The sequence below is a fragment of the Esox lucius genome, chromosome 14 (assembly GCF_011004845.1).
Source record: "Esox lucius isolate fEsoLuc1 chromosome 14, fEsoLuc1.pri, whole genome shotgun sequence".
In the NCBI taxonomy this organism is placed as follows: domain Eukaryota; kingdom Metazoa; phylum Chordata; class Actinopteri; order Esociformes; family Esocidae; genus Esox; species Esox lucius.
In genome coordinates, this window is record NC_047582.1 from 4,501,732 (window position 1) to 4,514,774 (window position 13,043).

General features: G+C 43.9%; 1 protein-coding gene across 2 annotated transcripts in view; it reads right to left on the bottom strand.

Annotated features, from left to right (window-relative positions):
* The window catches only part of dym (dymeclin), a 121,565-nt gene that overhangs the window by 66,158 nt on the left and 42,364 nt on the right, over positions 1-13,043 (bottom strand). For both annotated transcript variants that reach the window (XM_010892799.4, XM_020053452.3), the window contains 3 exons: positions 10,668-10,856; positions 10,369-10,547; positions 4,853-4,978 (listed from right to left, as the gene is read on the bottom strand). In XM_010892799.4, coding sequence (XP_010891101.2) covers positions 4,853-4,978; positions 10,369-10,547; positions 10,668-10,856 — 494 coding nt within the window. The remainder of the gene's footprint in view (positions 1-4,852; positions 4,979-10,368; positions 10,548-10,667; positions 10,857-13,043) is intronic.

Below are 13,043 nucleotides of genomic sequence, written 5' to 3' on the forward strand. Positions count from 1 at the left end.
CTCTATCAGTCCTTACTCTTTCAAAATTGTCTAAACTATTACTGAATCACTGCACCGTATGAGGACTCAAGTCACATGACTCGAGTCACAGATTTTGCAACTTGAGACTTGGTTTAAAAATTACAAATAAATTACAAAAAAACACATCCTACTCGACTTTGACTTGAACACCTATGACTTGTAACTTAACTTGGGCTTGAGCTGCATGACTCAAGAGACTTTTTAGATCCACCCAGGACTGTCCTCTCATCCTCTTTCGGCTCCTGCTGCCCCGCGCTCACAGAACTAGGCTGAACTACTAGGTATTTCTGGTAAAATTCTCAATTTTATTAGCTTGCAATAACTCCACATAGCAGTTTTATGTTTTGTTTTTAACATCTTTCAAAGGCTTAACCTTACTGTTAAAACATACAAAACATAAAAACATGAAAACACCTTACTGAATAATATTACGTTCCTTTAAGCTCATTCAAGAAATCAATAAACAATAAAAGATTTGATCATAAGACATTTTCTTAACCTTGGCTTGAAGACTTGAAACGCAAATTTGTGAACTGTGAATCAATTTGAGCTGTGAAACTTTCCCATTATTACTTGGGACTGGACTTGAGTTTTGAAGATTAAGACTTGAGACTCGCAAAATTGCGACTTGGTCCAATGTCTGGTACTGCGTGTCTAAAGCGACTAATAGACGGACCGGCAAGAAAGTTTATATGAGGAATACCTCAGGCATCCTGAACAATTTTGTAGAATATTTTGTTTTGAAAAATTACTGCAGGTGTCTTCGAGCCATTTACTGTACGCATGTATTTATGCAAGGTGTAGAGTATCGTACATACAGCTCCTTTAAATAAAAATACCTTTGTATTGTAGTCACATGGGTGGTGACAGATGTCTACTGTCAGAAGTAAAAGGACACTTCCGGCCGGTGTATAAACACTGACACCCATAGACATCAATGAAGCAATTGACACAGTTTAGCTAGACAGGCTACCCCTACAACTGCTTAGCCTTTTTCATAAAGTTTTAAACATACTGCCCAAAAAATATGAGCGACTGTCGGTGGAAATTATCATTTTGATTAGCTGTGCAGAGTCAACAGCAAGTGTGAGTTGTTGCAAGAGGAGGAGCCTTCTTTGAGATGCTCCCTCATGTTAGCTAGCTAGTTATTAATGCAGCAGTGGTAGCTGGGTAGCTTTTGGTCAAACACAATTTCATGTGTACTACACTGGTTAGCCACATCCCTTTTCCGTTTCGTTTCATATGAAGTTCGCCATGCGGGCTCAGCTAAGTAAGCTTGTTCGTTGCGAAGAAAAAAAACATCTGTGGGTGTAGCATAATGTCTGGCCAGAGCAAGGCGTTTTGGTAGCCAGGAAAGCTGTGTCTATCCTGAATTACTCCTCTGCAAATCAAGGCAAAGAACATTAACCAATAAATGAATCAATGGAAAAGCTTCTTTATTACTCAAAGGAAAAACACGCTTTCCGCCTTCAGATGTTTTTATATGTTGCTGAATCTGCTATCTAGCTCAGTTTGCTCTTCAAACCAGGCACGCTGTTGGAAAGCGAGCTAGTGGTAGTGATTCATTCCTTTCTCTTTTAACCAACAAAAATCAAATCACTTTTTCCCCTCAGATAAACTCTCTCAAGCAGGTGATGAGATTACTGACCCACACAGACAGGAAGTATCATGAGTTTAAATGTATCTATTCAAATGTTAGATATTCCTAGTCTCTCTGTCTCTGCATCTCAAATGACACTCTACATTGTCTCTTGTCAATGCAGGCTATTTTACAATGACGTACTGTCTGTCAGAGCTCGAAGGCCACAGACCTCGGTCATCCTAAAGAAATATACATTTGTGATGCACCAATCTGGTAGGTGATTTAAACAGGTAGAAGTAGAGGATGATAAAGAACAGCAGCCTTCCACTTATGTAAAATACCCATTACCATACATAATATCTCAGGGTCGGTCAGTCAGTCAGTCACTACCATAAACAAGAACCCATCTTAAGAACATGTGTTAGAGTAGGGATTTGTCCTCTGGGCTATGGCAAAATCTCTTCAAAACAGACTATTTATTCATTGGTGTTACACCTTCATTTAACTAGGTAAGCTAAAATGGAACCAATTCTCAAAACCTATGATGACCTGGCCAATTGCAAGAAAAACACTCAGTTACACAAGAATACAATAAAACACATTGTGTACAAAGTAGTAACCAAGAAGATGTTAAGTCACACCGAATGTGGAGATACATATTCAAAGACAACACAATTTTAGTATTCCTGGGCAAGAATGGGGAGCAGGACTGGTAAAACTTTACCAAGACATGACATACATGTTTGCTAGATTGAGTTTGCCAGAGTAACGGTGCTTTATTGTTTTCTCCAATAGCTTGGCATGAACTGTCTTTTTTAAATAAAGTTTTAAGCACTGATTTCTATGGTTCTATGTTGTCCCTCCGTTGCAGACATACAGTGAGCAAAATATTTGGAACATCGCATCACATTGTAACACATAGTATGGCATTAGAGTAGTGGTAATACTAATAAATTGCAGTAACAAAGTTGCGTTGTAATTAACACAACTACTAACTCATTAGTAAGCAGAGTGAGTACAGAGAGAGGATTAAGACCAGGGCACCAGTCTGACAAACGAATCCCTTACTAAGGAGTCACTAGCATCCTCAAGGCTCGTCTCTGTCCTGTCACCTCACATCTATCAGAGCTTGACCAGACATCAGCTGGTCTGGAACAACGAACTGACAAACTGTCAAGGCCAGGCCAAAGGAGAATGATACGGGTTGAAATAGCGTCAGGATCCCCAATAGAGGGTGTTGTCTTGATTAGGTGACCTACAATAATGTCTCTCATTCTTATCCAATAAATTCAGAAACACTTTAAAACCCGCCAATCGAGGTTGAATGTTTTCAAATGTTTTCTACTTGGATTTTGCATATCGAATAGAATGAAATGTGCTGAAACAGATCGAATAGAACAGGAGTTTGTGTTCAAGTTGGTGATTCACTTGACTGATTCATTCCATTCCTATGTATTTAATCCTATCTAGTGAGAACAATTCAGGGAAGATTTCTTTCGAAGAACTAGAGATGACTGGCTGAGTGGTACTCAAACCATGCAAGAGGGGCTTATCAGAGATGCGCTTCATTTTAACAAGCCAGAAGGTGAGCTATAGTAGCAAGGCTAAGCTCCAACATATATGATGTTAAGCTGTGGAAGCCTGTCTCCAGCTACGGTCATAATGCCAAATGTTATTGGCCGTGTGCTTCCTGGGGGATTAACTTAACCACGGAAAACAGAACCAAATCTCACGATGGCCAGCAGAACTATGGGCCTAATTAATGTAAGGGGGAGTGTAGATGGTGAAAAAGCCATCTTCAGAGACAAAATCATTACCTATGAGAATGTTATTTAAAACTGCCTTCTTAAAGCACTACCATGGAGTAATATATATATATAAAAAAAAAAACGGATTCAAACAAACATTTATTCACTAACATGACCTACTGAAAGTGAAAGTGGCAGATTTGCAAAAGAGATCAAATGTAAATCGATAAAATTCTAAAATCAGGTTTTGGAATTGACTGGTCCGCACCAAAGCATTGTTTGGATACAGCACTTTTTCTCAGTGAGGCTCTGCCCCCATTCAATAGAGCTGTGACTGCACAAAATGACGTGTGGTCTAGCACTCGAGTCTCTCCATCAGAGTCTGCAGACAGATACTAAATAGAGTCAGTGATGCAACCCTAAGGCGCCGGGTGACAAACAGGTGACTGATAGTCTAAACACGGACCGACAGAATCGTCTGATACCCAGCTGAACACGCCGCCCCTGAAATATGGACGGCACTATATAAAACCTCCCGATTGATTTTTCATTACGTTGAAAAACGTTGGTCTGAACGTCAAGTGTCAGCCTGACCATGGCTCGGGTTTGCTTTGAACCCCACGCGGCTGGAAATTACGTTGCGGCGGTTAAAGAGAATTGCCGTGGTGTTAGGAATTCTGGCAGCAGTCTAACGGGAGTGTGCTCCAAATAGCATTACACTCCTTATATAATGCCCTTCTTCTTACCAAGACTCTGACTCCAAAGTAGTGCAACATGTAGAGGACTGGGGGGGGGGGGTCGTTCAGAAAGTGAAATACATATGCAGCCCAGCAAGTGGATTGAAACTCGCATGTAGTGCCAAGACAGACAGAGTGGAGAAATGTCAAAAATGATTCACACAGCTGAAGGTAATGGCACAGTAGAATAGCGTGGATGCGCGTCTAAGCGTTCAAAAGGTTTTCTGTTGAAATACACTTTGAAAGGGGACAGAGGAAATAAAGAAACAGACAGAAGAAAAAAAGGGGAAGTCGCTGAGCATTTTTAATGACACGATTATCCACTCTTCTTAGCGGAAATGGAACGTGTCCTGGCATTTGAGAGATCAAACTACAGAGAAATGTCTCCTATTATGTGCTGAAAAGGAATGAAAGGCTGTTTCACAATTTTCGTTCTATCCCAGGAGTGCAATTAATGGTGTGCCTTTTTTGTGCACTTCATCAGTGCTCGATCAATCGACCAACCAACCAAATGACCACCTGAACAATCAGTCAATCATAAAATCAACCCACCAAATAAATGGCGTCACTACACGCATTCTTGTGTATGGATCCGCTAAAGGCATTGTCCTCGGTGTTGATGGAAATGGTAAGGCTTAGATGTCAGGGGTTAAGGGTCATTACCTACAACTGCATTTTGATCTGTTCAAGGTGTTGTTTTCTGAGGAAGACCAGGGCAACGGGTCAGAGGTTAATGTCGGAGAGGGTCATGGGTCACCACCTACCACTTCGTGTATGGATCTGTTGAAGGTGTCGTCCTCAGTGAGGATGAGGAGGATGATGAGGGCCATGTAGACGTGGTGAGAGTTGCGGTCCTCCACGTGGTACAGGATCTCCAGGATGGGCATCACCTTCGGAGGTGCGGGGAAGGATGGGAATAAGACAGGTCGACCATAAACGTATGCACATGCGTTTTAGTAATGGGTACATATTTCCTTGAATTTATTAATTAAGTTACAAAGGATACTGTTAAACAGCAATTTGCGTGTCAACCTGCTCTCCCATGGGGAAATAGGATATGCAAATCAGAAAAAATACATACACTACAGCTCAAAAGTACGGGGTCACATAGAAATGTAATTTTGAATAGTAAAATAGCTAAATTAATAGGAAGTAGTAACAGGCAAGGTTGGAAATAATGATTTAAATTTAAATATATGTATCCTTCAAACATTGCTTTCACCAAAGAATCCTCCATTTGCAGCAATTACAGCCTTGCAGACCATTGGCATTCTAGCTTCCAATTTGTTGAAGTAATCTGAAGAGGTTTCACCCCATGCGTCCTGAAGCACCTCCCACAAGTTGGACTGGCTTGATTGGCACTTCTTGAGAAAATATGTTTGCATTTTCGAAGGAATACGATACTAAGGAGCAATAGCCAATCCGGCCTTAAACTTTGTCTGGTAGCTACTAGCTAGCGCCATAGTAAGATTATCGTTTCTGTACTTACAGTGAGACTGTCAATTAGCTATGTTGCCTATACGTTAACAAGTTAGCTATGGTATTGCTGCCGGCCCGCGTTTTAGTTATGTGAATAATATGACAGATAGCTAGATAACGGTTTCATATACGGCCTGGAAAAGGTAAAATAGCGTAATTCATCACCTCTCAGAGTAAGAGGCCACTAAAGGAAGCTAAGTTAGTAAGATGACCAGAAAGCCTAAATATTTCACTGACAAAACCTTATAATGAAATGTTAAATATAAAGTAATAATATCTCATTAATTTCTATAACTCCCTGTAACTACATAATACAATTCATGTATGTTTTTAGTTTTAGAAAACTGATTGTAAATTAGTGAGCCAGTGACTGACGCTAGGGTAGCGGTGCGGGAGGAGCCAGCTGCGGGACAGCCGGTAGGAGTTGGAAGACTGACGGTGGATGTCCACTGTTCCGGCGTGAATTTGCATGCAAACGCGCTGCCTTGCCCCAGGTGGCCGCTTATGGGCGTATCCGCTATGGGTGTTTGGCGGAGGAGGGCTGTGTTGACATCCCTTCGTGAACTTTAATTTAACAAGAAACCAACCAAAATTATTTTTCTCACTCATGGGAAAAATAAAAACACACGTTATAATGAGCACTATGCTAGCAGGCAAATTATTTCTGTGGTGCTGCCATATAAAACAAACTCAATGCTAAATAAACGCAGCACATTTAAAATAGAGAGCTAACTTATAAAACTGACCTGAGTCACCAACAATTTACACCATCCTCTAATCCTTATTGGGCTTGTCCCCGCTATAATTTGCTTTTCCTACAGTTGGCAGCAAAAATATTTCACGTGCCGTTGCAGTACAAAGATGGACCTACAAGGAAGACCGTCTCTTGTTTATGAAAGACTACTTGCATTGTATAAACGCCATAATATTGACCGTAGCCCAACTTCTTGACTCGCCGGAACAGCTCAAACGGCCGCGGTGCCTTCCCGAGATGATTTGCGCAACCGGCAATGTTCTCATTAATCATATATTTTATGTACCTTACTATTATTTTGTTTGTTTTTTAGATTATGTTACTGACTGTTGTATAATGTGCAAGAGTTCATTGTGCGCATGTGTAAAAATAACAGGACTGTGTTGCTGCTCGCGTGTGTGTGTGTGCGTGCGTGCTGATGTTCCCTCGTGCGCTGATGTTATGCCAGTGCGTTGAGATGTAAACCAACAAAAAAACAACACGAAGAAGTGATATGTGGATTAGTCTTAAATAAATGGATGACAACAACATATTGCACATCGACATGACAGATAGAAATGAAACCTTAACAGGCAACATCGCCTTGAAGCTATTAGTCGAAAATGAATTATATCCATCTGAGGCAGCGTTGCGCCGGACCAGTGGACATCCACCGTGAGAGTAGTGAGACAGAACCAACAGAGAGATACTGGTGAGCAAGGTACTGATTTAGGGATTATACGTATAAAATCCTGCCTTATGAGCATATACAGTATAGATTCTTAACAAGTATTTATTAAGGCTTTTAAAAGATAGGGGCCTTAAGGTATTTATTCAATATTTTCACATTACAAGTAATGTATTACTAGTTTTTCTGTTAGTAACCCTTCACCCCCCTCTTTTAGACAACCTGAAGGAAAAGAGAGCAAGCGATTTTGATCCTGAATAACTTCAATGTAAATGATCTCATAGGACATGGATATCTGTAAAACATCCAAAACAAAGTGACATATACATTTGTTGATGGGCTATTCTCAGAACATATTGCTTTGCGAAAATAATGACATACACTGCCCAAAACATTAAGGGAACATGTAATCATCACAGTATAAAACCAGGTCAATTAAACTTCAGGGATATCAAGTTGTCCAGTTAGGAAGCATAAGTGATTGTGAATCAATGTCACCTGTTTTGGTGCAAATTAAAGTGAAAACAGGTGCACTGGAGAGGCAACGGCAAGACAACCCCCAAAAAAGGAATGGTTTTGCAGGTGGTGGCCAGAGACAATTGCTCTCCTTATCCTGCCTGACTGATTCTTATCTAGTTTGTGTTTTGCTAGTGTCCTTCTCACTACTGGTAGCATGAGGTGGTACCTGCAGCCCATTCAGGTTGCACAGGTAGTCCAGCCCCTCCAGGATGGCACATCCATACATGCTGTCACAAGAAGGTCTGCTGTGTCACCAGTAATCTCAGAAGCATGGAGGAGACAGAAGGAGACGGGCCATTATACGAGGAGCTGGACAGGGCTGTAGAATGGTCTCAACCCAGCAGCAGGACCGGTATCTGCTCCTTAGTGTGAGGAGCAGGAGGAGCAATTGGCGCCCCGTTCTTTTCACAGATGAGAGCAGGGTCACACTGAGCATGTGACAGACATGAAAGAGTCTGGAGACGTTGTTGTGAAAGTTAAACTGCCTGTAACATCCCCCAGCATGACCAGTTTGGCTGTGGGTAAGTGATGGTCTGGGGAGGCATATCCTTATAGGGTCACATAGACCTCCACATGCTAGCCAACAGCTGACTGCTGACTGGTACCTGGATGAAATCCTTATGCTGGTGCAGTGGGCCCTGGATTCCTCCTGGTGCAGGACAATGCCCGGCCTCATGTGGCCACAGTTTTTAGGCAGTTCCTGGATAACGAAGGAAGTGATGACTGTCCCTCACATTCCCAAGACCTGAATCCAGTTGAGAATCTCTGGGATGTTATGTATCGATAAATCAGACGCCACCAAGTAGCACCACAGGCTGTCCCGGAGCTCACTGGTGCCCTGATCCAGGTCTGAGAGGAGATCCCCCAGGACACCAGCTGCTGTCTCATCAGGAGAATGCCCAGTTTGCGCTGTTCTGTGAAATGCTGATGATCCAGATACTCAACTAGTCTAAAGAAGGCCAGTTTTATTGCTTTTTTAATGAGCACAACTGTTTCCACCAGTACTAACAATGGCAAAAGGATTTTCTAATGATCATTTAATAACCTTTAAAAATATAAATTTGAACTGGAAAACACTTAGTGCCATTGGAATACAGGACTGATGGTTGCTGATTATGGGCCTCTATATGCCCATGTCGATATTCCATAAAAAAACAGCCGTTTCCAGCTACAATAGTCATTTACAACATCAACAATGTATTTCTGATAAATTTTAAGAGAAGTGACTCAACTTTTGACCAGTAGTATACATTCATTTTTACATGTGTCAGAAGGGCAGTTATAGGAACATACCCTTTACTTCCTCCCCAGGGTGTCTGGACCATGTCAGTATTAATGCTCTAACCGTCACCGTTCAACTACAGGTGTGCCTGCGTCTGTTGTGAAATCATTCATTCTTGCTAAGCAGACACTGCCGCAGGACAAGCCCAGAGACGGGGTCCGAAAAAGGAGCGGTCTGGATCACACAAGCCAGGAGACGGGCTGCCTATCTGGGGTTCACACCCTGACTGCGACTGAGCGAGCTCCGACACGCTTCCGACATTTCACTGTGAAGACAGTGGGAGATGAAGACATGTGCGTGTGTTCCAGCATGGCTTTACTGAGTGGGAGTGATCCTCTGTCACAGGTGGCTCCCACTCAGCGCTCCCTGATAACCAGCTTAGGGGAGGACATTACGGAGCAACGCTCAAGACCAGCTGTCCACCGCGACCCACAACGCCAGCAGGCAACAATGACAAACTGAGACGAAGAGGATGGCTCCGATTATCCAGGGGGCACCGAACCGTCGGAAAGCTTCCTCTGGCTTGTAGGCAGATAACCGTGAAACTAGAGGACGTATCAAGTGTGTGTGAGGGGGGACGGAGTCGTCGGTCAGGTGTGTGTAGTACTGCTGAAAATGCATTTAGTTTACAGTGAGTCCTAGGTTCGGTGCGTGACACAAATGCAGGCAGATTTTGCCAATGTGAACAGAAATGCAGACAGATTTTAGCACTGCTTGGGTTTAATATTTCATCAGCCATGCTGCACGTTCAGATAAAAAGGGGGGAAAAGATGTAATTAACAGGGAAGTCGACTTCGTACACGGTGTTCAAACGCCTGCAGTGTCAGTTGCAACTAACAGAGGCGATTTTAGTCAGATTTAAGCGAACGAGTCGAAGCGGTATGAAACGGTGTCTCGGTTACCACGGTAACCACCTCAAAAAGGACAGCTGAACATCTTTTGTCTCAACTGTGATATATTGGTTTAAAAGAGCCCAAAAAAATAAGGAATAAGAAATGTAGTGTGAGCCATCTAATATCAGAGGAGCACACGGACCGAGGGGCTGCCGAGAGACAACAACACGCCCGGGGCAAGATGGGGAACGGGTCTCGCTCATAAAGGGAGGAGTTCAAGGGAAGCAGGGGGAATACGCCAGGGGCAGGGGGAATTGGGGGGTAATTACAAATGTATGCCGGTGCTGACCATGTGACGTGCAAGATATCCCACTGATCTGTTTGATTCAGGATAATGACTGTTTGTCTGGCTGTGAGGTTAGCTACATCTTTATTTTCTTAGGTAAACGAGGCCACAGGCCCACATAGCAAATAAATATTTTCTGTAATAATTTTTTTTACACCACTGTTGTCCGGGCTCTTCTTTCACGTCACCTGTCCTGTTAATAATGAGACCCGAATGTAGAAGGCTCAAAGTAGAAATATACTTTCCTTCCAACTTTACACAGAACACTCATTCGTATCCAAGTGGCTGGGAGATTTTCTTTTTGTCATCATTGCCGCAGGGGTCTGGTGGACCAAAAACAGTGATACCCTGATGTCCTTCTACTAGTGTGTTGATGTAGTGCTGTGCGCATGTGTCCTACCAGGTTCTCCATGTCCGTGCGTGACAGCATGTACGTCCTCATGTTGGTGTTCTGGTGTAACAGTGTGTACAGCAGCAGCGTGGCCTGGTCCGACCTCTGTTGGTCACAGAGGGCTGTGTACAGGCTGTTGAAGTTGATCTGGAACGTGTGGTGCTGCTCGGTGGGGATGGATGATGTGTCTGATGAAGCAACACACGGAAAGAGAGTGTGCGCGCACGCACACACGCACGCGTTGACTACCTTTTCATTGAGATTTGAGAGAATTCTAACATTATGAGTACCGGTTGGTCGTTTCGTACCTTGGGTGTTTTTGAAGCAGGTGACAGCCTGTCTGTAGGGGTTGGGGCAACCGTTGGGTCCATCTGTCAGATTGGCCAGCACCAAGAGCAGTAACAGGCTCTGATTGGACAGTGGAAGAGGGTTCTGCTCCTGGTCCAATCCTGGCTTACTGCCGGCTCCACCCAGTGTGAACACGCTCCACAGTCCACCTGGAAGTAACACACGGGGGAGCAGAAAGATCAGATTCTTAATTGGGTCAATGAATAACCTCTTCTTAATGCTTTATAAGATAATTTATAAGACTTCACAGGCCACGTGAAATTAGTGGCTTAGGGACTATAAACTGCTCATAAATATCTATTCTTAAAATGTTCTGTAGACCTTGTTTAAAATCCACCAGTAAATGGTCTTGGGCGGTCTAATAGTCTAAGCCTCGGCAACTGATGCAAAGGACTCTGCTCTTTGGGTTTGAATGCAGAACACAGCTCTACAAAAAGACAATCTTTCCTTATAGTCCATGCAAAAAGCTAAAGAAAAGGCTCTATTTTTTAAACCCAAGAATAGTATAGGGCAAATGGAACAATGGAAAAAAAGGTTTCCTACAAGGTGAAAAGACAAGGCTTTGTAACAAATACCATTTAAATTACACTGATTTTAGAAAAACAACCACATTCCAAATGACAACTGTAATTCAAATTGGAATTTCAGTTCTACTTCCTAAATTGACTGGAACCATTTTGGAATCGAACCCAACATTTATAGGGACCAGAATTAAGAAGTCCCTATTCTCAATTCACAGCGTTTAATTTGTGGTTTCACTCAACACCATGCAGGTTGGCTCTGGTTAGTGTTCTACTCAGAAGGGAACAAACACAACCAGACAGCATTCAACCAGTGTCAGGGATCTGTCTCCATCTAGAGGTGAGCCATAGAACTACAACAGAGACACTTCTCTGGTTCTCCCTTTCTACACAATCAATGGCAGTAAAAGCCCTGCTGTGGTCAATATTGTGATGGTGTCTAACAGACTGCTCATCAGGTGATCCGTCCTTATCTGATGGGCTAAATTGAACTGAAGCACACCAATGGGGGGGGTGGCGGTTTGACCTCTCAGTCCGTGAGTGTGTCCCTGATTTTGTTCACACTCTAATGCATAGTGGCTGGACTATATGGATTCGGTGGACGGGGAAAGAAAAGACTGACTGGACATCACGTCTAAGCAAACAGCATCCACCGCTTAAAAGAAAAGACTGACTGGACATCACGTCTAAGCAAACAGCATCCACCGCTGAAAAGAAAAAACATTTCTGCCATCTATTCCTCATAGCTGTACATCTGGGTCTGTCCTGTGTTTGCGACGCCCTGTCCCCTTTTTCTCTCCATGTCTGTCACTTGATCTCTCTGAATCTCTTTTCTGTCTTTCTTCCTCTTTCTGTCCTTCTTTCACTCCAGCTCCTTCTCTTTCTTCCTCTCCCTCCCTCCCTCTCCATTCCTTCCTTCCTCTCTGTCCTTTTCTTTCTCTCCCGCCCTCCCTTTCTCGCTGCTCTCACCCTCTCCCTTTCTCTCTGATCCAGCCCCTGTCTGAGGCCAGCCAGGGACCTACAGTGCTGCTCCAGCACTCCCAGCTAATTCCCAGCTTGGCGTCTAGTGGTGGCGGCCGGCGGCAGTAGCCGGACGGAGCCGGTGGGGGGAGAGGGAGGGGAGGTTGGGGGGTAGATAAGCAGCCCTTGTGACTGAGCCCTGCTCATCACTGGCACCAGACCGGCTAGACCAGAACCATCTCTGTCAGAGCAGCAGGCCCGTGTCCAAAAAGCTACCCTACTCTCTGCATAGTGCTCTAATTCAGCCCTGGACAAAAGTAGGGCACTCAAAAGCGAACAGTGTGCCGATAGGGCCACAGAGGAGCTGAGCCAGGGCCTGGCAGCAACGCTTCCTGACTCATTCTACTGACTTTCCCCCTCTCTCTCTCCACATCCCCCCTCCCTCTCCATATTACTCTCCCTTTCTCCACCCCCACTTGCTCCTTCTACCTCGCAGTTGTTTGTTATCCGTCTAGCTCGCTTCCCCTGCCTGCCCAACATACAAACACAATAACGCAATGCCGCGCGAGACTCCGTCATGCCTTTACAGAAGGGCCGGAGGAAAAGGAGGAAAGGTCGCAAGTAGACATGGGGGCTGGCGCCTGGGCCGGTGAGCACTGGGGGCACAGCCTCGGCTCCAGGCTAGCCCTTCGTCTGCCCCCCCCCCCACACTCCCACCCCCGCAGAACACTGGTTGTCTCTTACTGTATTACCGGGAATGAATACTGCGGTCCATTCATGCCAGTTTGGCACTACTCCCCAGCTATCAGGCTCACTCTAGAAGAACAGTGCCTGTGTTAGGATGAATAATAGAGT